Here is a 26317-nt window from a genome sequence, read left to right as displayed (position 1 = left end):
GCTCTACTTTACCAGTGCTACCAAAACTACATAATTCTTTGACGTGAGTTTTTTCCCCTAACATGGGCTAAAAGAACAAATAGCTAAAATGCTAATCCCTTTTAGCTAGAGCTGTAGTCTTTTGCTATTGTCCATACAGTGCTGAAAGGTGCCGTGTTATGTTGTATTGAAATAATGCTGCAAATCCTGCAAGATGTTAAAGGTAGACTGATACCAAATGGGGAAATTGTCTGTTGGTTTCTATGGGTTTCTTTTTTTGATTTAACTTGTCAAAACAGAGTAGTGAATAAGTGTGGGAGGAATCAGTGTGACCATATGCAAATTTTCAAAACCTTGGAAATTTTACTACATGTGTCTGAGCTTTTGTTGAGCAATGAAACCTCATTGCTAGCAGAAAGGAGTTAACGTGTCCCTGCGGATGACTGTGGGTATCCAGCTATCCCTGGGCTGGTGGGATAGTCCAGATGTGGTCGTGTGCCACCTTTCAGCCTGGCCAATGTGGGTGAGTTGAGTGCACCTATCTCCATACTTCGGAGGCTACCATCCTTTTGCTGTTACGTTGTGCGTAGGTTTAAAAAGCAACTCCAAGTGTGCTCAAGTGGTGCAAAACTATGCTTGAGGAGCTAAACACGTGAAGAAAACTTTTTTTTTTTTTTTAAAAAAAAGACTTAAGTACAAAATGCTACTTGTCTTTCTCCTTTTGGCTTTGGCACATGTGACCTTTTGTTCTCTGCCTGATGTAATGATTTTTAATACAAATTGTTCGGGATGAATGAGGTTATAGGAAGTGAGTGTGCCCGTGTCTCATAATCCAATAAATGTTATTTTGTGATGCTGAGGAGTTTTAAGGAGTTCTGACCTGAACCTGGAAAGGTTATACCATATAGCTCATCAAGCTATAATGTAGCAAGACTACAGCCTAACAGTAAACATGGTTTCAGTTATTTGAGTGCTTCACAGGGCTGGGGGAAGAAGGGGGAAAGCTTCTGAGGCCAGTAACTGCTGTATCTTCTAAATTGCTTTTTTGATATATTTTCTGTAAAACAGTTGTGGTATACGAGAGGCACTTTTAATGGCAAAGGGACCCGTATATGTTTATATAATGGGATCTACTAACCACGAGTTCTTTTTTTTTTTTTTTTTTTTTTTTTTTTTTTTTTTTTTTTCCCAGGAATAGTTTACTTACTTAAGTGGCTGTTTTCCCCCAGTCTGTCTTTCACAATGGTTTTCCATATCCTTACTGGGAGACCAGACTTGAACCGTGAAGGCTAATGTTTGCAACCTCTCCAGAGGGATATTACATTTACTCTCAGGAAGGGCCTCACTAATATGAGAGAGAGTCCTAGAGGAGAAACAGCTTTTGGCTCGTCTAGATGTTTAGTCCTACGGTGTATTCTGCGGGCACTCAAACACATACTCCTGTTTCCTGTAATTTTATTTTCCTGTGGTCCATCTCCAATAAACACTACTACTGTGAAACTAGAATACATTATTAAATATTGTCTATTATCAAACTTCAGTTTTAAAAATTACAGGAAAGCTATTTCAAAAATGTTTGATAGAGTATTACAGCCTGTTGAACATTTTCCAGGTTGCTGCTGTATTTGGATGATATACTTAATATTCTTGTAGATTTGAGGGCAAGATGCAACTTAATATGATTGAAACAGATCAGAGAGAGAATTAGATATGCTGTCAGTAGAGAACATAGTTTCTCTCCTCCCTGCTGAATCACTTCTGTACTCTAAACTCCATGCTTGAATTTCCTCTCACCCTGCAGGATTTTAATTCATCTGTATGTGAAAGGCAGGGGAGCAGTAAGGAGATAAGTTGTCTGTGGGATAACAAGAATCAATGGTGATAAGTTACCATATAAATTCGATACAGTTTGATAGCTGGATTAGAGCTCCACGCTAATCTAATGTGTGCAGACACTTAGCCATAACAGAGATCAACATCTTCTTACTGTAGCATTAAGTGTCTTGGACCAGTGACTTTGCACTGCATTGACCGTTAGGTATCAGTGTTACAGATCAAAGTAAGAGAAGAGACTTATTTTATTGGTAAGAGCTTGTACCTCATAATTGTGTGTGTGTGTGTGTGTATGGGGAGGAATCAGCCTCTGAAAGATAGTTTTAGACTAAGCCTATTTCAAAAACAAGTTGAATGTAAGGAGTCTTTGAAGGGACAGTATTAAATGCAGTGGTTATTCCCATTACTGCTTTGATTTCTGTCTGATGCCTTATTTGCTATCGCTAAATCAAAATCGTAATGGGAATCCTTTTAAGATGGTTTTAATAAGATATTTTTGTGTGTTTGTTCGTTTTAAGCACACTGGGTCAGCCTGAGGAGTTTTAATGCTTGTGCTCTATGGATTAATGAAGGACGTGGGTCTACAAGGTTGTTGACATAACTTGTTTTACTTGTTAATTCAGTACTCTTAAAAGAATTGCCAAGTAAACATCTGCTTTTCAAGGTGGACCTCTGAACAGCATTGACATCCATTTGGGAAAGGGAGGCAGCCCTTGGCATATCAAGATATAAGCCAACATTTCTGTAAAAATAACTTTGAATGTTTCATCTTGCTTGAATGAGCAGTGTCACTGCTGTTGCAATCTAGCTTGTTCCTCCTAAAAATCAGGTTGAGGAGTGCTTGAAGGCTTGTTACAATCTTCAGATTTTCCTATATACTTCCTATATTCCTTTTTCTCTACTATTTGTCAAGAAGCTTTAATTAAAAAAAAAGAAACTTGGCTATATTTGCTTCTGAACTGTGATTAGATTGTAATATAGTAATTCTTAAATATGAAAAATGAATTTTAAAGAATTGATTCCAATGTATGATACCTAAAGCACTAATCAATACCAAGATATGTTTCACCAAAGTTAGAGCGTAAGGGTTTTTCCGTAAACCCATGTAGTTCAGAGCTAGAACAGACTTGATAACATAAGCAAGCAACATGTTAGAGTGCAAATAATCTAAAACTTTATAATTTCCCCCAAAAGATATAAACACATACAACTGTTTATATAGCAGCAGGCAGTATTTCAGTGATTTTCCCCCTAAGGTTGTTTATATAGCAACAGGCATTATAACAACACTTTCTGTTTTCATTATTGCAGTGCTTAGTCATCTGATCCCAGCCTGTGCTCCTTCGTACTATGAAAAGTCATCCAGGATCTTGTAAAACAATTAACTATGTCATTTCATTAAAACCTGCATTTTATAGTTGAGTCCCAGAATTTGGCATCCTCTGAAAACCTTATGTAAATGCTTGACTTCTAGCCAATACTGTGATCTTGATTAAGAGAACACTTTGCTTCTATTTTTGTTTGTGTGTTTTCACATTTGTGGAGCAGATGTCCTCTGAAATGATTGATGCTGTCGAGGAAAAAAAAACATTATTTAACTGAAAATAATTCAAAATTGCTTTTAACTGCCCTAACAATATATGAACATGAATGGTATACGCCTCTTGAACTGGTACAAATGCTGGTAGAATAGCATGCTGCAATGTTGAGTTGCTGTTGTCTGAAGTATCTTAGTCTAAGATAAATGAAAATGCTGTAAGCTTCAGCATAAATTCTGATATTACACACAATAAGTACTGACATGACTGGTATTATAGACTTTAACGTAGTCTGAGCTGTGAGTCTGCTCCCATGCATCTTTGAACAAGAGGAATGTAGCTGGGGAAACAAAATATGGTAAATGATGAACAGATCATTTCAAATGAGCCCCATTCTGAGCCCCAGCTTCATTAGTGGCATAAGCCTGAATTTGTATCTGAGATACAATCCACTATTACCCAGCAATAAGACAGCAATAAATCAGGGGGAGGGGGGATTTTTATTTTTTAAGCCAATTTAATTCAAAAACTTGAATTCTAGTGCTTGTCATCTCATGGAGTTTATAAGAGTAACCGGTCCTGTGCAAAGTTTGTATTTTTTAGTTTAGTTTCACAATTGGAGTGAATGTTTTATCTTCCCTGTATTACTGCAAGAAATGTGATAAACCTTTGTGCTGACATGATTTTAGTTATACTAAGTATATCTGTCAAAATAAATTACTTCTAAAATGCTTAGGTACCAGTAATAGTTTGGAGATGCTCAAGGTGGATCAGTATGGAGTGGATTCACTGCTGAGGGACAGGTAACTTTTATTCCAGCAGAAGTTGAAACTGCTTAGAAGGAACTTCACATAGAAGCTGGAACAAGTGAACAGTTTTACTGAGGAGTTAATTTAAACCAAAATAGGACCTGGTTGGTTGCAGTTAACTTGTTTGTCATGCCTTACCTACCGTGAATACTGCTGTTGTGTTAACTGGAATAGTTTTATTAGCCTTCAAGTGAAATTAAGAGTATGAACTTTCAAACTTTTTTGATATAAGAGATCTACCTTTGTAAGAATCATCGCTTTAAGTGCAGCTCAATTCAACATTTATGATTATCTGTCATCTTGGAATAAGTAGCAAGAATAATATAAAACACGTACCAGTATGATGGACTGGTCTTCTGTAAAGTCAGGATTGTCCTGAATCAATCTCCCATGTCCTCAGATTTGTATAGGTTCTTTCTGAAACTGTTGTAAGGCAGATCAAAATTCATGTTTTACAAAAGCAGTCTCTCTGGACAGTTACTGACAGATGCAAATATTGTATCTGCTTTGCACTATCTTGTCACAGTGTTGAAATCCTCAATGTTATCACACTGGAATTAGTGTCAGAAGCCAGGGATAAAAGTTTTCTGAAGAAGGGATTGAACTGGGTGAATCTAAGTTTGTTTGCTAAAATTTTTCAGAAACATGAACATTAGATTTTGTTTGTTGGTTCTTACCCCCATAGTTGCATGTTTGATAACTTATATGCATCTCTAAATAACTTGGAATGATGTCAGTTAACGTGGAAGCAGAGGCAACCAAGCATAGTAAATATTAACGCTTTCCCAGAATGAGTTTTTTTGAGTTGTGTTTTTTTTTAATATCAGTACCCTTAACTACTTGTGTTTTGGACTCTTTGTAAAATATGATGCACTTTGTTTGCTATCTCCTGCTGTTGTGGAATAAGAGTGTTGCTAGCAACAGGTGCAAGAGCAGATTCAAACTGCTGTCTAGAGTGTCTCTCTGGCTTATTTCTCAGTTTGTTTTTTGTTCAATTGGGTGATGTTTTATACAGCAGTGGGAAAGCAAAGCTCTAGATAGGAGGTAAATATTAGTGAGGGAATGGCAATTGACATTTTATTACTGGAACGCCATCAGTGACTTGCAATCCTTGTGACTCTGGTTTATTGAGGATACATGACAAGTGTGAGCATGGACCTTGGGCACTTGTTCACCAAAGTTAAACGGGCGAATTTTCTTTGGGTAGCCAGGATGGCCGGGTCTGTAATACCCTGAAGGAACAATCTAATCTTAAAATAATATGCAGCTTTTGCAAATGCTACTTAGTTCCTTTGGAAATTTAGTGAGAGACAGATGGAGACGGGTGATGCTGAATAGTAACAACTGAAATTTGAACTTAATTTCTTAAGAGAATCAAGATAGCACATAAGCACCACTTTCTACTTTTGTTTTCCTATCCAGGTTTGACGTTTTATTGCTCTCCTTGCCTTTTTTTCTCTTTACATCTTCCATAATGCTAAGCTGCATCTTTGAGCTCCTTTTAATTCTCATGGGCAAAGCAGCTGTTCTCTCCCTACATTTCTCTTTTTAAAAACTTGGTGAAGTAGCTGATGTCTCTCATGCTTCAATGGATTTTTTTTTTCTCTTGCTAGAAGGCAAACAAGTTTTTCTACACTTTCTGAGATTACCTGTAGGCTCATTTTGCAAGTAGATTATTCTGCATTTGTATTAATGCAAACACTTAAGGCAATATTACTTTGACTTTTAAGCAATTACAAAGCAAAAAGAGAATGCTTTTTTTTTTTTTTATTAGCAGAAACTGTTTTTGTGTTTGATACAAGTGTGTCACACGTTCTTCTGATCTTGGCTGTTTGAAACAGAGATCCCTTAATCCAATCCTTTTTATTCTAGGAAACCTTAGAATTCAAGGATGACTATTAAAAAAGGGTATTCTATAAACATTTAATTTGTAGTAGAAGAAACAAATGTGATGTCTTTGATTCTTATTCTTTTTTTTTTCTTTTGCCCCAGGCCTGTTCTCTGGTTAACCAAATCCACTGTAATCTCATCAGGAAAATGTGGTGATCATTTAGTAATTTATATTGTATGGTTGTCTTAATCCAGGTTCTGTCACTGTAGCAGAAAATATGAAACCAAGCCCACCAGATGACTTGGATATGTCCATATGGAAATAATAAACTATGTAATAAATAGCCTCCTGTTGTACAATGCTGTACTGAGGATGATTTTCTTCCAAAGCAATTTTTCTTTCTAAAACTCAGACAAGCATAGAAATAGCTCCCATTTCAAGATTCCTCTTTTTTTTTTTTTTTTTTTTTTTTTGAGGAAAAAATGATTGGCCCATTGTTTAAGAAAAGCCAGGTGAGCTCTTGGTTCAGGTCAGAAATCTTTCTTACTTGCACCCTACTTCTGTAAATTACAGAAACAGGTGTGTAGCTCAAAAAGCATTTAACTTTAAATAGGACTGTTCCATGTGTTTCAGCACCTTGCTTTATCAGTGTCAAATTTGGGTAGTCCCCGAAAATGTATCTTGGACCAGCTGTGACCTTGAGAGCTGTAATGTAACATCTGTTGACAGCCATGTATCAATTGGGCACTGCTTCATTCCAATAGCACCCCTTTAAAAATACTGCAATTTAGGAATATTTTCTGTGTTCTAACCACACGAGCGAAAAACTTCACTGCAAAATATCCTTTAAGAAAAGGGAATGTGGAAGGAAAAAATGTTTTGCTTAGAGCCAAAAACTTAAGAGAAGGGGGGTGTAAAAGTATGTTGCATTCCCATGGGGTCAATGTATAGAACCTTTTAATTCCTATATGGGACCAAACAGAAATTAATACTTAGGTTATAATAAATCAGCATTAAAAGTCTTTTAGCTATGCTGCATTGTATTTAAGTGCTGGGTTTAATTATGGGAAGAACAGCCATCAGCTTAGATATTGATACAAATTGCGAGAACAGTGATTTAGCTCGGTTGATGTTACTGTGGTAGTTCTACTGCTACATTCATACATTCAGGATGACATACGACACTTACATTGGCCAACTCTGAAAACTTGTGTGCATGACATTGTGTTGAAATTTAGTCTGTTGACTTGATAGTTACCTCTTTTTATTAAGCTGTGAGTCTGCTCGCCTGTTACAAATAGGAAATGGTGAAAAAATGTTACGAGGTTTAACAATTGGATTGACTGATCATTTTATCCCTGTTCTTGGGTGGGTTTTGCTAATATGAGGTCATATGAGTATTAAATAAAACATTTCCTTTGAGGTAATAGATCTGTTGGAATTGCTTGATTATTCAGCACTTTCTTTGAAAAGCTAGTAAATTAACTGATCGTGATACTGTATCCATTGGAATCTGGGGCCTGGAAAGCCTTGCTAATTGAATTTTTTTTTCTGTCCTTGTAGCTTAGATATCAACATGGACTGAGTACTCCAGATCTAAGGCAAACTCTTCCTAACCTGAAAAACTTTATGGAGCTTGGGCTAATGGTTAGATGGTAAGTATCTTTAGTGTCTCACAGGTGTTAGTTAAAAAGTGAAAATAAAAGGAGATGGATGCTTAAAAACAAAACTGAACTGCAGAGTGAAGATCTTCCTAAACAACCAGCTATTCATAAGAGTTACGGATACTTGGTGAAGATTGTTACTTTCTCAGAATTCAGGCCGCACAAAATGTCCACAGGTTTCAACTGTTTTCTTCTGTTTTTATAATCTCATCTTCCATGTGATGGACCCACACTACTTTTGGGAGAGGTGTGGGAAGGAAAGACTGATTTAAAATTCCAAGGTGAATTAATCATTCTCTTACAGTAGTATCTAAGGGCTTGTGGCAGAAGCACCTTCTGTATTATTATAGTCTGGGAGGACAGGAGGGTAGAAGGGCATCAAGACCTTTGTAGAACAAGTCTTAGCTTTGTCTGTGTCTAGCCTGCTATTTGCTTTACAATGTAATTTAAGTGATCTGCATGAGAATGTGATTTATACTCAGCATGAGTTGCACCGAGTATATTTGCTGCTAGTGAATACGGTTGTTGCATGTCGAGTGTAGTTGCTAAATGAGAAGCTGTGTTCACTAGTAACTGAAGGTCATAGTTGCTTACCAGGGGAGTTTTGGTTGTTTCTGCTGTGATTCATTCTGGAGGATGCAGAATCACTCTCCAATATCTGTAGAAAATCAAATTAGTCTGATTTGTGAGTTACAAGACTGAAGTTAGTGTAGGCTGCTTTTGCAGAAGCTATTTGAGCATGATGCTTGACCAATTTTCCTTAAACTCACTGAGATTAATTTTAGTAAGTGTGGAGGCTGTTCATTAACAAGTGTGTTTCTGCATGTAGCAGGAGCTTCATATTTTTTTTTATATGTGGTCTTTGAGTTACGTATGCTCATGCAGCCTCTTATGTTAAGCAATTAGTTTGCCCTACCTTCTCATCTTCACTGTTTTTGCACATCTGAACCCACCCAAATGTATGTGCTGTGCCATTTTTAGGAACTCTAGATTAACTGGTTGCTGCCTCAAAGTTGCACAGGATGTGTGTACTCCCTGTGTAATATCTGGCCCTGTGCAGATGCCCTAAATCCTCCGGAGTGTTTAAAATATCATCCAGGTGGTTAGCTAACTTCAACGAGTTTTGCTGCCAGATTGCTTGGTGGTGCTCTGTTGATGGACATGGACTCCCTCAGTGCTTCAGCTGATCTGAGAAATAATTTCTTTTGGCACAGATTATGCTAAGTAGGGATGGAGGGAAGCTTCCAGGCCTTCTAAAGAAAGCCAGTTGTTCCTAATGGAATCACAAAGTAGTAAGCACAGATAGCAGTTCCAAAATACTAAGGTCTGGCTATATGGCATTTAGCAGACACAAAATTAATAGAAACTTCTTTTTAAATCTGATGTGAAATGACAGTAAATGCTGTGGTACTGGCTCTTTTTAACAGTCTGGTTATTAGCTTTCCAGTGCTATTTGTATAATACCTGAATTCCTTCCTGGTTAAGTAGAAGTAGCAAAATTTCTTTTAGAAGCGTAATGCAAGCTATTCTCGTGTCATGCTCTGCATGACCAGAATAGAGACACAGTATATCATGAGGTAGACTTTCTTGGTGATGGGAATACTCATCTTAAATTCAGGCAGAAAGTTATACTGCTTTAAGTGTTATGTGATAAATGTCTTAGGTTGAGAAATAATGTCCAAGCTCTACTGATAAAGAGCCTTCTGCAGCTTTAAAGGACCTTACTTTTCCAAAAAGGTTCTTATTACTATATTGTTTAATTTTAGTAGGCTTCTAAAATGTCGCTAAGCTCTAAAAACATTTTTCCCCCTCCTGCAATATAGAGATTGTGAGAAAGAGAACAGTTCTGAAACACTGTGTAATCACATATGCTTTTATGCACAAAACAAGCATTTTATTGCTGCTCTAGTTATATTATAAGATCAGGCTTCAAACACTGTTAGTGCCTCAGGGTAGCACAGCTCAATATATTGGACCTTTGGGCCAAAACTTCTACCGCAGTGGGTAACTAACTAAAATCCTATGGGGCATCACTGTGTCATAACTTTTTCCAGCCCTTCTCTCTGTGTGAGAGGAGGTCGCTCTTTGCCTTTGTATTATCCTTCATTCCTTGCATTGAAATGCTGATCCAAGTGACCTAAGCTAGTTTCCAAAGTATTTGGTGTGATTTGGAAAAGTTTTGACAAAGAAAAACAAATAAAAGAGTAGAAGAAATGTCTCTAATGTTGCCTGATAGAAATTCAACTGAACCAACAAAACATGAAGTAAATAGTTTCTGGGGAAAAGAAAGCTCATTCGCTGCGCACAGGTGCAGTGATCTACCGTCAGTAACTTTAATCAGCACTGAAAAGATTCTCCCTCCCTTTCTTCTTCCCTTGCCCCACCAGCACTGGGTAAGTGATTCCTAAAATGATGTGCGGTCCTGTAAGCGAATCTGGAAATGGCCTATTTGTGCATTGGGGAGGGTCCAAAATGCTTAAACTGTCCTGGAAATGCATCATAACTTCTAACACTTGTATGTACTTATCAACAGCTTGGGAAGGATGCAGGTGGTGGGTATCTTTTTCAGCCTTGAATAAGATTGGGTTGCAGAGATGAGCAATTCTGGGACTTCTTACGTGGGAATCACTTTCAAAGTGTAGGTATCTGTTCTCCCTTCTGGCACACACTAGCTTTGAAGTACTGATAATGGAAGTTTTAGCTATGCCTTTAGAGATTTTGGCTTCATAGAGCCTCTCCCCCCCCATAGATGATACATACTCATTAGCAAGACAAAATACTTTTTTTTTCTTTCTTTCTTTCTTTCTTTCAAATGGCTGATCGTTCAGAACACGTAGGAATACTAACCCTTTTCTCTGGGAGTATCACATTGCCTGTCCCCACCCCCCCCCCCCCCCCAATATCTACACCTCATTTTCTTCTCACTTCCAGGACTTGCATGCATAGTTGTTCGTTTTTAGCTTTGTTTAGAACCATTAGTCTTTTTAAAGTGCTTCTTAGTATTTCCTAATAATATAAATGGAAATGAGCCTTTACCAGGGAGTCTAACTCAAGGGGAAGATTGACTAGACTTTCATAATGGGGCATTACAGTTGGGTGCAGACATAGAGTACAGATGCCCACTGTCGTCTTATGGATGATATCTGATTACATATATTTAAGTAAGCATAAAAGCCACCAACTGTTAAAATGAAGATTTGAAGGAATTTTGCCTTTTTGAGGATATAGCGGGTGAGTAATCTGATGCACACCGTAGTCAGCAGAGTATTTTCAGAATATCCTTTGTTTGCAGGATGAGAACAAGATCATTTGAGCTAGGGATGGGTTTTTTATTTGCATATTCACTTGCACTGCCTGGTTTGTATTTTGTTGTTTGTTTGCTATTCTTCAGCTTCCTTTATCAGCACTTGGGATGGGTCTTGCTGAAATTAGGTTGTGTCAAGTTGAAGTTAAACTGGTAAACATCAACATTTATGCTGTCCTTTGTTTCTCTTTAAACAGGATTGTTTTGCAGAAACATATCTGTTCTTTTAAATAAAGGAAAATGCTTTTGAGGAGCCATGATCTCTGTGCATAGCAGTGTTAGGATTTGAAAAAGTAGCCCTTTGTCCTTACAAGATGTTACTTACAGACTTGAGAGAATGCAGAATTTCCTCAAATGAAAAGCCTTTTTATTCTTATTAAGTCAAGGTCATGCTTAACTTCTTAAAAGTAGGTATTTATCTTTAAATCACCAGATGTAACTTGAATTTATCGGAAGGCTTCAATACACAACTGGCTGTTCATAGCACATAGAAACACTATGCTGAGACTTAATGCATGTGTTGCATTCCCCTGTATTTATAACTCATTTACACATATATGTGTAAATGTATGTGTAAATGGGTTCTAAATGGCCATATTAGTGCCCCATATATCAGTGCACTCCAGTTGTGCTGAAAGGGCTTGCATTGATTTTATTTTTCTTGTTGAATTGTGCCAAATTGAACCAAGTGATACGAGGCCTCCTGGCTAAAGATCAGTTTGTCTCTTTCATAAATAAATAAAAATATTAGAGCTTTGATTTAATAGATCAGATCTGTGCTGCTTTTTAACCAAACAACTTACAATTTGCTACGTGCTGTAGGTGTGATATAAATATTGGACACCTTGTTTAAACCCTTTTTTTCTGTGCCTATAGACTCCTTAGACCAAAGAAAGTCTGGTATTTTTTATTGAGCTGTTGTTGGGCAAGCTGTCCTTATTTTTGTGTGAGTGTGCTTTAGGAAGAACCTGAGGGAAACTTTCAGAAATAACATGGGCTCACTGAATTCATCACCTGAACTCCTTCCTAGCCCATGCATACTCTTCACGTGTTGCTTTTGACTAGAGATACCTGCATTTCTCTGCATTCTGGAACTGAATTGAATCCTATAGGTATTGAGAGTAACTTAGATCCTTATTTATTTCATTGTTAGTCTTTTTGTCTCTAAGCATCAATTCAGATTCAAAACAAAATAGGTTCTTTACTCCTTAAGATAAAAGGTCTTAGTTCTGTAGAAGAGCCCCCCTTTTCACATTTTTATCAGAATGAATTAGGCAGTAGCACTGAGTTTCTACTAGGACTTAAGGCTTTCGTGAATTCTGTTGTTCTGCCTGTAGCTCTGAGGCAGCGCTTGGCCCTGCTGTAGGTCTGCAGAGTTCAGTGTCTTTGCATCAAGGTTTAATTATGTTGTGGCTGGACACTTCTGCCTGGTGAGATTTGTGTTGTTTTGGTTTCTCAGACATGACACTTAAATGATTAATACATGTTTTCACATCGCAACATGCATGATTTATTGCATCAAGCTTGCAGGTCTACAAGCTCTACTTCCCTCTTCATATCTCTCCTGGCACCTATATTCTGCTGAGTTTACTTTTCTTCCCCCTTCCCCCTACTGCAAAATATTACTTGTACTGTATGCGGACAAAATCAAGATAGCTCTATTGGTTTCTGTGGGCACTGTTACGGAAGCTACAGAACTACAAAATCCTAACTCTTCTGATGTCAAGGCTGGATGTTAACTTATTTTCTTAAGGTGAAAGGTGATGAGTCAAAGTTGTTGCTGATTAGACTATCCTAGTTGTGGTCCCCCAAATTCTGTAGTCCCCCAATCTTTTCTGTTTTCTTTTGGCAGGAATTCTGTTACTGTTGTTTTTGGCTTAAATTCTTGCTGGCTTCCAGAAAAGCAGATTATTTTTAAGATTAGCTTTTGCTCATGCAAAAAATCCCGCACAAGTCTCTAATTCTTTCTCTTGGGTGTGCAGTTTATTCCAGCTTTTAAGAGACCTAAACTTTGCTAAGTTTTGTACATAAACATTTGTTTTATATTCTTTCTTTGCCTCATTTGTAAAAGAAAAATCTGAATATGCTCTTAGGGTCATGCTTGCATTAAATCAAATGAAGATTGTTTCAGTTTCTCTCTTGGACTTTAGTTTAATTTCATTTACTCTGTAATTTCTGACAGATACTATTTGTGATTAGTAGTAGGTAAAGTGCACACAGAAGGAGGTTTTTGAGTGAACAGATTAGGTCGTAGGTTTATCTAATGCTGGTAAACATGAGATACTCCTTTAGAAGTTCTTGACTGTAGTCAGGAAGATCTCCTGAGCCCTTATTTAAAAGCTCTGCTCTAAAATCCTTGCCTGCCCAGCTTAATGATTAAATTCGTTTCTAAGGTATTTCTTCCTTCATGTAATTTAATGTTTGAGTTAAACTCTAGTAGCATAATTTATGAAGATTTTTTTGTAAAAAGAGCACGTCAGGATTTTTAGCTGCCAAAAGACGCAATTTCACCTTAACTTCATACTGGCAGCCTCTTTTTGCAGCCATGTCACTATTGTGCCTTATTTAACCAGTAATTTCTAAGAAGGTGAGAAACTATTATTGCTTTTTAGCACAGTTGACATGATATTGGCTCAGAGCTGTGCTTGGAGCTTCAAGCATTTCAGATGGCTATAAACCAACTTAAACACCTTCATTTAGCGTTCTTACTGCCATGAGGTCATAGTTTGCAACAAAAAAGATCAAATGGTGTTTAAGTTATTTTTTTAAAGTATTCTCATACCAAAGAGCTGTAGCTGTGGATTTTGGCTTTTGGCCAGACAATCAAGATTTAGTATTTTGACCAGCTGTGATCCAGTAATGTTCCTCAGAGGAAACATTTTGTGGGGAGGAAAAGATACATATTTGAGCCTGTGAATTGTATTCTGTCTTTCATACTGCTTTACAGTTTCTGTGAGCCCCGAGCAGACAGATAAAATAATCACCAGTGACTGAAGAAACTTTCTTTTTATTAAAACTGCAAACATTACAATTGGAATCTCTTCATTAGGAAAATATCTTTAGAACTATTTATGCATCATATTTCAATCACTTTCTAAACCCTCGTATTTCCCATGTAGAGTTTGTCTTGCACTTTAGGTTAAGGCTACCCAAATAGACTAATTACTGACTAGTCAATGATGAATAATTTTAGGAAAAAGTGGCTGAGGTACTGTAGATAGCTGCATTGCAGTTGTGCTGTCAGTAAAACTTAGAAGAACCAAAGTTGAATATTTTTGAACTGACTTTTAAGATTTGGATGCAACTGAAACAGTGAGATTGCAATTCTCTTCTTTATCATGTCCAATAAATCTGAGATTGTCTCTCTCTCTTTTTGTTTTTTTTTTTTAATTTGGGAATCCTGCTTCCTAATAGCAGTTTGACTTACTCCTATACGTAACTAGCTCTAGTCTCATCCAACTTCATGACTAAAACCTTTATGGCCTGATGACAGTTCATCAAGTCATTATTTATATTCCACTAGTCACAGACTGTTCCTTTCGGACAGATGTCTGCATCTGCTGTCTCAGAAGATTGACCGAGTAATTGCAGTTAGAAGCTGAACCAGCTCACCCTTGGTAATTCCGGTCAAGGTTTTGCCTTGGACTGGAGCAAGCCAATTTTTTTTTTTTTTTTTTTTTTTTTTTTTGCTAGTGAAGGAGACCTTGCAGTTTCTAAAGCTTCCAGGCAATTGAAAGCTAGTTTTCTAGTGTGACATGCTTTTTTTGTTAATTCTATGAGCCATGAAGCTAGTAAAGCATATCTTTCTCTAGACTTTGCCTTGATGCAATGCTATGAATTCTGGTAACAATATAATCTTTTCCTGGAAAACACTAATAGAACAGAGAACCTTTGTCAGTGCTTGTTTTCATGGAAAATTAATAGCAACCTAGTATTTTTGAACTCTTATTTTTCTGTATGTGTTACTACTTAACCAAAAATTTGATTTTTATTTCTCATTGACGCCTCTAGGGAGGTGAGGGAACAGGAAAAGAGCCCTTGGACTAACTGCTTAATCTGTTGTAGCTAGCCACATTGTTTTTTGTTTTACTTGTCTGCAATAATGATCAGTGCCCTACTTAGAAAGTGCCCAAAGCACTCTTCATCTTATGTTATGTTGCCTTCTGAACACTTGTTCTCCAGCCTAAATTGCCATTGTGCCTAGTTGCCTAGATTGCCCTTCCATCTCTCCCCGGTGACTGTAGGAGGAGTTGAGGCAATGACCTGTTAGAGGACTGATGTCCAACATCCTTGATGCATATCTATTTGTATCTAAATGCCTTAGCTAACATTTGATAAGCAGTCAAGCTGTTCTGTTGACTTCATTTCTGACATCTCAGCTTGCTTATTTATTTCTGACCGAAACTAAACCGAATTTTATTCATATTTATTGGCAACAATGGATGCCTTCATACATCTGCCTACATATATCTCCTATAGCTTAAAGCCTGGTCTTGCAGTCTTAGGTAAGGTCCATTTAATTATATGAAGCTTAAGGAGCCTGGCTGCAAGTGCTTTTTGCTTAAATTCATTAGTTTGAATGCTTGTATGATAAATGAAGATGATTCCCCCTATATTGCACGTTGGGGTTGCCCTTACATACTCTGTTTTAAAGAACTGGGAAGTTGCTTGTAGATGAGATTAGCTTTGTATTGCTGCTGTGTTTGGGCTGTTGGATCACTTAGTATAGATCATTCTGCCAATTCAACTTACTAAGGGAAAAATTTTTTTGGCTGCTGGACTGAAGAGGTACTGTTCAGCCATACATAATGTGCTAGCTTCAATAGCCTTGTCATAACAAGCTTTTTAAAAACACCCTTAGTTCTACAAACTAATTAATTTCTCACTCATTAGTCTGAAAGGCCAAGACTTGCAAAGGAATTCAGGCATATATGTTTCCCTTTAGGAAGAACTTAAATTTACGTGCCCACTGGAACAATTTGTAAAGCTGCTTCGCTGCTTCTCTTGAGCTAATTAGACAGTTTTCATGTTGGTTTACTTGGGTGCTTAAGCTGCCCTTCATAGAAAAATTACCGTTGTGCCTGAATTACCCTGACTGCCGATTAGGCAGTCTGAGGCCAACCTTGTCTTAACCCTCCAAAGAGTCTGATCTACGAGATTTAAATTTGAGTGTGTCAAAAGCACAGTCCAGTGCAACAAATGAAAATGGTAAGTATTACCATTCAGATGGTGAAGTGTTTTGTCTGGGTTTTGATCGCTCCAAGGACGACTTACAATTTGCATGTTAGTGTGTCTTTGCAGCTTTAGGAGCTAGGATCAAATTTAGGATCACTTCCCTGCTCTCCTTTTCATGAATGTCGTCCTCATCTGAGATAGCTCTTATTCTTTTGAAATCTTGTATTTTGTGCTGCCAGCTGATATATTCAACAGGAAGATTCGTTCCAAACATGTCTATAGGCTGGTGATTTGGCCAGTCTTTCTTGTGACTTGTGTGGACCCTTTTCTGACTGCTTACAACTCAGGCAAAAGCTCTTATTAGAATTTTTTTTCAAAGATTAGATATTCCTGTGTAATCCAGTTTCTGGTTTACATATTAATCTCTTAAATGCCTCTCTGGTCTGCGGATGGCTGGTTAAAATCCGCAGGAGAAGGCAGAACTTCCCACAAACCCTTCTTGTCATTATTCATAAATCAGGTAATAGGAAATCCTTATTAGTGTACTGACTGTTGTCAGTCTGTTTAGATATCAGACTTTTCCTTCACTCTGCAAAGAATGCCTGTTGTACCATAATTTCTGCACCTAGCTTTTAGACTCTTCTGACTAGCACTGCTGAGATGCCTTGGTAAATCCAGACCTGAATTATCTACACAACATAATATGATACATAGATGCATCTGACACCTGTTGTACCTTTAAAACAAAAACAAAAAAGCTCTTCAGAATATTTCTTTTAAATGTACATCTGTGCTAGTCTTGCTTTTCTTATTTTAAATGAGGGAATTTACAGTCCTCTTGGGTTCTAGTTCAGCAGGAATTAATTCACATTTCACTCATCCCTGGCATCTTGATTTAAAAAAAAAAAAAAAAAAAAAAAAAAAAAAAAATTTCATCATTATTTTTGCAGGGGATGTTAATACTGGAATCAGTTTTAGGAACTGGAGAAGGATGATGATAAATGTTTTTTGAGTTTGAAAAGGAGTCTACATGAGAGTCTAGTTGGAGGCCTGTGGCTAGTGGCGTCCCCCAGGGCTCAGTACTGGCTCCCATCCTGTTCTACTTCTTCATCAATGACCTGGATGAGGGGACAGAGTGCCTCCTGAGCAGGTTTGCTGATGATCCCAAGCTGGGAGGAGTGGCTGACACACCTGAAGGACTGTGCTTCCATTCAGAGAGACCTGGACAGGCTGGAGAGTTGGGCAGAGAGGAACCTCATGAGGTTCAACAAGGGCAAGTGCAGAGTCCTGCACCTAGGGAAAAATAACCCTAGTACAAGCTGGGGGCTGACCTTGTGGAGAGCAGCTCTGCAGAGAAGGACCTGGGAGTGCTGGTGGATGACAAATTGACCATGAGCCACCAATGTGCCCCTGTGGTCAGGAAGGCCAATGGTCTCCTGGGGTGCATTAAAAAGAGTGCTGCCAGGAGGTGGAGGGAGGTGATCCTGCCCCTGTACTCAGCCCTGGGGAGGCCTCATCTCGAGTCCTGTGTCCAGTTCTGGGCTCCCCAGGACAAGAGAGATATGGTGGAGCTATGGGAGAGAGTCCAGCGTAGCGCTACGAGGATGATCAGAGGGCTGGAGCACCTGCCCTGTGAGGAACGGCTGCGAGAGCTGGGCCTGTTCAGCCTGGGGAGGAGAAGCCTGAGGGGGGATCTGATCAATGTGTACAAGTACCTGAAGGGAGGGTGTCAAGGGGACAGGGACAAACACTTTTCAGTTGTCCCATGTGACGGGACAAGAGGCAATGGGCGGAAATTGAAGCACAGGAAGTTCTGCCTGACCGTGAGCGGGAATTTCTTCCCTGTGAGAGTGATGGAGCCCTGGACCAGGTTGCCCAGAGAGGTTGTGGAGTCTCCTTCTGTGGAGATCTTCAAAGCCCGCCTGGATGCAACCCTGTCTAACATGCTCTAGGTGACCTTGCTTGAGCAGGGAGCTTGGCCTAGATGATCTCCGGAGGTCTCTTCCAACCTTAGTGATTCTGTGAGAGGGACCAAAGCAAGGTTGAAAGAACAAAGCCGGAGGAAGGGTAAAACAGCCCATTTCCAGTATACATGTCTGCCTAATTAAAGTTTGCAAGTATCCTGACTCGGGTTTCATTTTAGTTGCCTAAAGTTTATTAGTTGATTACGCAGCATAAGTTAAAATACTCTCAAAATTTTTTTTTTTTTTTAGAAAAGTCTCTTGGTAAGTTACTGATGAGGGCTAATTTCCAAGACCATATCTACAGCGTTTGCAAGCATCTGTGGCACATACTGCTTTGTCTTGTTACCTCCACTAACAATGGTCTGTACCTTTGCAAACAGGGCTATGAAATGCTATGCAGACAAAGGTTGCATTAGAAAGGTCTGATAATTACTGTTGAAATCTTAAAAGTGTGGTGATGTTTTTGATACCAGGTCTGTGTATGTTGCACATCTCTACCTCGCTGTCCTCAGCTGTAGACTCTGAAAAGCAGCTTTTCCTTAAAGTAGCTGGGGATTGTTATTGGAGAGAAGAAAGCACTGTAAGTGTATTAATGTGTATGCATATGGAGAGGAAATTAAAACTCAATCGTACTCTATACTGCCCTCCTGTGGGGATGCTTATTTTTCGCAGAGGGACTTTTTGCAGAGTAGTCTATCCAATTTACTTAGGGAAGCAGCAGGAAAAGGACCTGAAGTAGGTGCTACTTGGAATTGGTACTCCAAGATTTTTCCCTGCAAGACAGATCCCAAAACGTATCAGGTCTTGAGGAGAAGTGGAGTGTTTCTTCCAAATGAAGCTAGTGAAGGAGACTCATGCTGACAGCAGTTCATTCGTGGAGTGATGTATTCAGGATTTGGGTAATAGCTGTATTTTTTTTAAATGTGAAAGTGAGCTGGTTAAGCTGGTTACCTAAGTTAATGTAGCACGTACTATTTGCATATAGTATGGTGGTGATATTTGGGTCAGGATTAAGCCTATGAGGGGAAAAATCACATAACGCCCCAGATGACGTGAAGCCGACGTTCCAAATTATAGACTCTGAGACAGTGTAAGTGGCCTGTGGAACTATATTAAGTAGTAAAATTGAAATTATAAATTAAGCTTGATTAGTTCATGTTCCACAAGAAACTGAGGTTGACGTTTGTCCAAAAAGCTTTGGAACCACTGGCATAGAAAAGCAAAAGATTTGGCAAAAGTAGTCTTCTGCAAATAGCAAAATCAATGTGGCTTTTCTCCTTTGTGCAGCTGTTGGGGAAAGTCCACTGCTGGAAGAACTAGTTCTTGGAGGATTCAACCATTATTGCTCCTTGAAGAGTTTATGATGGCCCAGTACAGGCCATAAATACATAAATATATGGTTAACAATAATAATTCATAAAGTACAGCTTTGTCCTATAAAATGGTGTTAACAGTAAGAATTAACATAATGCAGTGGTTTCTTGAGTGATTGACTCTTCAAACCATGGAGTTTTGTAAATGTCCCCTACATAATCTTAGGGATTTTCACTAAACTTGTCCTCTAGGGTGTCTTCTGTTGTTCATATGGCATTAAACACTTTTGAGGTTTTAGCACTTTAGGATACAAGTGGCTGGCCAAACAGAGCTCTGAGCTGTGATAAAATAATTACTTCAGTGTTTGGTTGAACATCTGTATTGCTTGTGAGCATGCTCGACAGCTGTGATTTATCTTTTTCTTTTTCTTTTATAGTGATCGACACCATATATCCAGTGCAATTCCAGTTCCAAAGAGACAGAGCTCTAGCTTCGGCAGATTGGATATTGGCTTTTCCGGTGGGCTTCCTTCTCCAGATAAAGGACTCCGAAAACGAGCAAGCACAGGGAATGAAAGACTACAGTATAAAACTCCTCCTCCTAGCTACAACTCTGCTTTAACGCAGCCTGTTGCCATTGCAGCTTGTGTAGGAGAGTTAGATAAAAAACCTGGATCAATATCTTCTTCCTTAGATACCTCTATGGACTCCTCAAAAGAAAATAGCAAGAAAGGAGGGGATTTATGTGGCAGTTTAAACAGAGAAAACAGGAGCCTAAACGATACCCAAGACCGTCAGGAGTCTTTCCTGGGACATACTAGTGCAATAAACGGGGCGCTTCTGCCTGGTGAGTGTTCTGGCATGGCAAGCAACGAGCAACCCTGTGAGTACCGGCCCTCGCTTGGGCCCGTGCTCTGCTGCACGGTGGAGCAGGCAGAGGAAATAATTGGGATGGAAGCCACAGGATTCAGCACGGGAGACCAGCTCGAAGACTTTAACTCCATCCCAGTGGAGCACGCCGTGGCGGTAGAATGTGATGAACAAGTCCTAGGGGAGTTTGAGGAGTTCTCTCGAAGGATCTATGCACTGAATGAAAACATGTCCAGTTTCCGCAGGCCACGAAAAAGTTCGGACAAATGAGCTTGGACGGGGATTTTGGTAGTAGACATTGAGATGAAATCAGTGATCTGGAATAGAGATAAAATTGCACTTATTCTTTATATTAATTATGAAAAAAAAGCTAAAGCTATTCCTATGGTGTTAGACAAATGGACTTGTAACTGAGCACGATAACACAGGATCATGGTATATTTACAGTGCAGATATATTTTGATTCTGCTTCTAGTCATCTTATGTCTAGTATTTATAATCTGTTCAGTTTTCTTTTTGGTATTGGAGTTAAATGCTTTCCTGAAAAGAACTTCTAGTGCTGATCAGGCCCTTCTATGAGTATTTGTTTTCTTAATTATTATTCAGAGTTAAAATTTATTTTAATCTCTTCAGAAGAAAAAAAGTTAATTTAAAAATACATTTATGGTAAGACCAGCGGGCACCTCTTTACTTTTTCCCATGTACTCCTGTGTTCTTTGAGCAATGTAGTCAATGTTACAGAAATACCATGAATTTGCTATAATTGAACAGCTTTCTCTTGGCTGTGCTCTGTAGTCTTTGAAGTTCTAGTTTGCACTGATGGGTCTTCAGTTGGTGGTGTAAACTTGCCAGAGAATGAACACCTGTGATATTTACATTTCCTTTGCACCTGATTAATCAGACAATTTCCTTTTTCCTCCTTTCCTCTGTACTCACAGTACCTACCAGTGGAGACTTCTCAAGTAGAGGCCTTGAGGACTAAATCATCTCTAGTGTTTTGTATTTAAATAAATAAATAAATCTCAGCTTGACCATTCCACACTTAGGTACAATATTTCAAATCTAACAAATGCACTACGTAAGTGAGGTTCACCTGCCACGTTCCAAGGTGTCTTAGGCAATGCGCTGTGAGGCATTTCAGACACGTTCATAAAACTCCAGACTTAAAATGCGGTCAGCACTTTGGAATTAGGTGAACTTGTTGAATCACTCCACCTTCTGTAGAAAAGGAGGCACTTAATATTTTCATCTAAATTTCTGTACTTCTGACGGTACCATCTGTACCTTAAAGGAAGAACCCTTGAGCAGTTTACTAGAGATGCAGTTTGGTTTTTAGGTAGGTTACCACTGGCACATGTGTTCAGCTGCACTAATGGGAAAGCAATTTGCAGCCTGCTTTGCGATTCCTGGTATTTGTTTTGAGTTTGGATTTCATTGCTCTTGCTTTCTATGTTGTATACCCAAGAATTTGGGCTCAGTTGTGAGCTCTCAAATATATAAAAAAAAATATATAGCAGAATAAAAAACACTTCATCATGCCTGACTTTTTTTATTTTCCTCCCTAGTCTATACTTTCTTAAACCAGTGACCTAGTCCGTTTTCTAGCTTCACCATAAGGCTTAGCCTAAATTAACTTTTTAAAAATGTGGAGATATATATAATCACAACTATCCATTGTCAAAGCAAGATGTATGTGTGAAAACCAATATAAATAATAGCACTGTTTTAGAATCTGTGTTTTCCGGTAACACCTTAATGATTGTACTGAAATTACATTCACATTTCTTCTCTTAGCTTTTAACAGTTGTGTCTGCAATTGAGTTATTGGCTTGAGCCTTTCTGCAGTGATTCATTCTTTTTAGTCCGTTGCAATAAAATATGCTAGATGGAAGTAGTCAGAAGTAGAGGCCTCAGCCCTGTAAGACACTTTACATAATTCCAGTTGCAAACTTGGATGTGAATTTGGATGCGTTCTTGAGTAATTTATGGAATTGAAATCTCTCCTCCTCTAGACCAACCTATTCTTTTCCTGCCTCATGAAAAACTTCCCTAAGGAAATGGTGCAGCAGCTCGAAGTGCTGCCATCATTCTTGAGAAAAGAGAGGTGGGAAATTTTCACCTATTCTGTCACTGACACGTTGAGAGACAAAACGAATATCTGGAGCAAGCGCAGCACTTACTGATGAGATGGGCATAGAAATGAGATAGTGTCCTGTGACTTTGCCTGCTGATAGCAGAGAGAAATGAGGATCCAGCGTAATGGCTATGGTCCAACATCATTGAGTCACTTGTGCACATTGAAGGGTGGGATCTGGCACACCTGAAGCAGCACAAAAAATTCTCTTTTTATGCGCACTAACTGCCCTTTATAAAGAAAAGGCCTTAGCTTGTGTGTGGTGGTGACTTTTCAAACCAACCCAAAGAGTAGCTGTGGAGTTGCTATGTTCCTTAGACAAACACAGAGCCTCTCAGTGCAATTAAGCAACCCAGGAGATTACATTCAGAGAACATCAGCAGAACTTCAAATTTTTTCATTAGTTGCACAGTTTCTCAGGTTGCATACAACCAAATGAGGTCTAGTTTTCTTCCCTGACGTTGTGTTGCTGTTGTTGTTTGAGCCCTGTAATTGTTAGTGTGTCAAACGCAGTTGTTGGTTTCTGCATTTGTCTCGCAAAGCTTCCTTGATGGGCTTTCCACAGATGTATCTTTAGTAGGCCGTAAAACATCCCCAGGTTTCTTTTTCATTCTTACAGCTTTTGAAATAGAAGAAAGCATGAAGGAAGACAACATAGTAAGGCTAATTAAAGCATTGGCAAACTTACTTTTGCTGTGAAGAATGTGGAGGGGAATTGTACAGATTGCAGCCATCTCTCATGGCTTTTTTGTGATTTTTTTTTCCCTGTAAAAATAGCTTAGTGGGAGGGAAACAAATAGTAAGTTTTTAGGTGAGATGATATATCACAGTGTACTTTAAACTGTCAGGAACCTTTTGGTTCCTGCACAGCTGTGACACTGTTAAATGTCTGCGAATGTCTTCAAGTGAAGAAAACATTTCATTGCAATCTTTTCCCCTCACTAGAAATTCCTAAGATTTTTGAGAATATTAGTTTTGGAAGATCATATGCCACTATATTTTTATAGCAAGCAAGACAGCATTGGCTTATCCTTGCTTGACCAGGTATTTAAAATAGGCAAAAAAAAAAGAAAAAAAATAGTAGATGACACATTAAAGTTACCTTGGTAATTGCGGGAAAGCTCATCTGTATTTATAAAATAAAACTGATTAGTATCTCTCAGAAGTTGTGTGTCTTCTGTTAACGGTTCCATCTGTGGTGCTTTGCGTACAAGCCTGTTTTGGACTGCGATGTCCTCCCCGCGCCCCCAAACTCTGTGGCTTAAAACTCATCAAGCCCAAAGTGAACCAAATGTGGTGAATATTGTGGTGAACAAGCGGGTTTACTTGGAGACCACCTTCGTGGCTCCAGTTCCTGGGTCACGCAAGCTGGCACTGGAGTCTCGCTTCACATTTTCCTTCCAAAAAGATGGTACACAGCTGGAAAAACAGCTCCGGTGCCTTGTGGGGCTGGAAGACAGCTGCATTTGCAAAACTTCATGGATAGCGGGAATGCCATGTTCCCTCATCAGGGAGGCATTGCTGCTCATCCAGCACCTTATGTGATCCGAGCTAATAAGCAACATATGTCTGCCTAAAAACCTTATGTTCCTGTTGAGAAGGAGGCTCCTGCTCAAGGCTTAGGAGGCGGCTGTGCACATTGCGGGGAGTTGCTGGTGGGAGGCAGTGTAGTATGAAGAGCCAAAGGGCCTCTCCAGGCTTCATCAGTGAAATAGTGTTTTTTTCTTCTTTTTTTTCCCTTCCTTTTCTCCCACCCAATCTGTCTGTCAGCAGAGAGAAAAATGCCAAGACACCAACTGTATTGCTCTAAAGCTGAAGTGGGAAGATACAGAAGAGAAACTTCAAGCTGTTTTGCAACATTGAACAGCTTTAAACAACTGTATTTCAATAAAGTGAATAATAAGCTCTCAATGGAAAAGTTTTGTATTGAAATGTAACTAGGGGTGCTGCTCAAAAGGCTCGACTTGCTCTAGATTGACTGTGAGCGTTTTCTGCAGCTCTGTTCATCACCTTCCAAACGGAGAAAGAAAGTACTTCTTGGCTTACGGGTTTTGCCCCTTTTCAGGAGGGAGGTGGTGGTATGTGCTGTGCCTTGGTCTGGTTGGTATCTCTGTGCCGCAGTGAGCAACTGCTGTTTGCATGCAAGTTCCCATCCTGTGCCCTCGCTGCCCGTCCGTGCAAAACTCGCACCCCAACTCCACTGCTTCTGGGCAGAGAGCCCTGGTCCGGAGAGCGCTGCTGAAAGAGGTGAAGCAAATCTGAACTGCCAAGCTTTGGGAAAATTGCCACAGGATCCATCTGATCGTCACCTTGGGAAAACTGTAGAGCCCTTTTCTTTATAAAAGCAGCGCTCTGAGTAAGTGTGAAGGGATGCCCGCATCAAAGCTGAAAGCCTTGAAGGAAAAAAAAAAAAAAAAAGGCCATACCCTAGTGAATGCTACTAGTGACTTTTTAATCCCCATTGAAAACAATTCTAGTTTGCCAAAAAACCTCAAGCTTCTAATAAGATAAACTACTGCATATAATCATAAGATTTCTTTTAATTATTGGCTATTTTGCTATCAGCTCATTTGGTGTATAGCAAAAAATGCGGTATTACTTTACAATTTTTTCATGAAATAGTATGAAAACTTTTGTTTTCTTCTAAGCAATTTATTGTCAGGTGTTGCCTTGCCTACAGAATAAATTTGTCCTGTATGTATTGCATTGCCCAGCTTGAAATTTAATCTCTCAGAATCTTTTCAGTCTACTTCATTAGATTGAGTTCAATGATTTTTTTTTTGTTTGTATTTGATAAAACTGTATTTGAATTTATGAATTGGGTGTCTTTCCTTGACTGACTTCCAGAGCAGCAGTGTCCATTCCAGTCTGGATTGTCTGGGCTTTAGCAGGAAGAAAATCCCAGAGAAGGTTGTGCAGTCTCCTTCTCTGGAGATGTTCAAAACCCGCTTGGACACAATCCTGTCTAATGTGCTCCAGGTGACCCTGTTTGAGCAGGAGGGTTGGACTAGATGATCTCCAGAAGTCCCTTCCAACCTCTGCTCATACTGATTATCAACTGTAACTGAAAGATGTCCAGACCGTTGCTTTAGGCAAAACTAAATGGAGTTTCCTTGGCTGGGAAAAGGTGAGGTGAGGAATAAATCTAGCACGTGCTCTAGTTATTGATTTTTGGCCCTCTGGCAGTAGCACTCCAGGTTTCCATCATGTGTCAACCTGCCAGCAGTGGTGCAGGTGCTGCCTGTGGATGCCAAAAGTATCGTGTGACTGCGGTGATCAGCCACCAGCTCCTGCAAGGTACCTGTCAAAAGGTGTCTATGCTTTTAACCAGGGTGCAGTGAGAGCCTGTAAGACCTCCAGCTCGGTTCTGGGAGAGGGATGGTACTCCAGCAACCATCACTGAAGTTAGCTAAAGCCTTCCAGTGGCGCCACTTGAAAAGCAAGCTAACCAGTAACTGCTCAGGTCAACCTTCTCGGCAGTCTTTTTTGGTGTCTTTTTCAAGCTACTGTTATAAGTGATTGTGGATTGGGTTGTGTGGTCACATCTCAAAGTGAAATCACTGATGTCTCCTCTTGGGCAGCTCCTTCAGAAGTGCTGCGGGTTAATACAGGTGTGAGCAGATCTGCAGATATAGAGTGCTTCTATCCGCCCAAAAACTTCACATAAAATCTCTGTGTCTTTAAAATAGTAACAATAATAAGATCAGTTAATTGAGTTGCGTATGCATGAGAAGCTGTTAACCTTGAATGTGCAGTTGCTACGGATGGAAACCCTGTCGGTCGGACAGCCGTGCTTCTGCCAGGCGTGTTTGGCTGTGGCACGGGAAGGGAGCTCCCCTGGTGTGCTGGAGAGAAAAGAGCAGCCACTGAGAAGATGTTTTTCTCTTAATCTTCTTCTGTTAT

General features: G+C 39.2%; 1 protein-coding gene across 2 annotated transcripts in view; it reads left to right on the top strand.

Annotated features, from left to right (window-relative positions):
- Window positions 1–23579, top strand: part of UVRAG (UV radiation resistance associated) — a 97183-nt gene extending 73604 nt beyond the window's left edge. For both annotated transcript variants that reach the window (XM_062567451.1, XM_062567450.1), the window contains exons 14-15: window positions 7554–7645; window positions 19848–23579. In XM_062567451.1, coding sequence (XP_062423435.1) covers window positions 7554–7645; window positions 19848–20550 — 795 coding nt within the window. In that variant the 3' untranslated portion in view covers window positions 20551–23579. The remainder of the gene's footprint in view (window positions 1–7553; window positions 7646–19847) is intronic.
- The last annotated feature ends 2738 nt before the right edge of the window (window positions 23580–26317 follow it).

Source organism: Rhea pennata, chromosome 1, assembly GCF_028389875.1.
Source record: "Rhea pennata isolate bPtePen1 chromosome 1, bPtePen1.pri, whole genome shotgun sequence".
Lineage (NCBI taxonomy): Eukaryota > Metazoa > Chordata > Aves > Rheiformes > Rheidae > Rhea > Rhea pennata.
The sequence above is the reverse complement of the archived record's forward strand: the minus strand, read 5'-3'. Positions and strand labels throughout refer to the sequence as shown.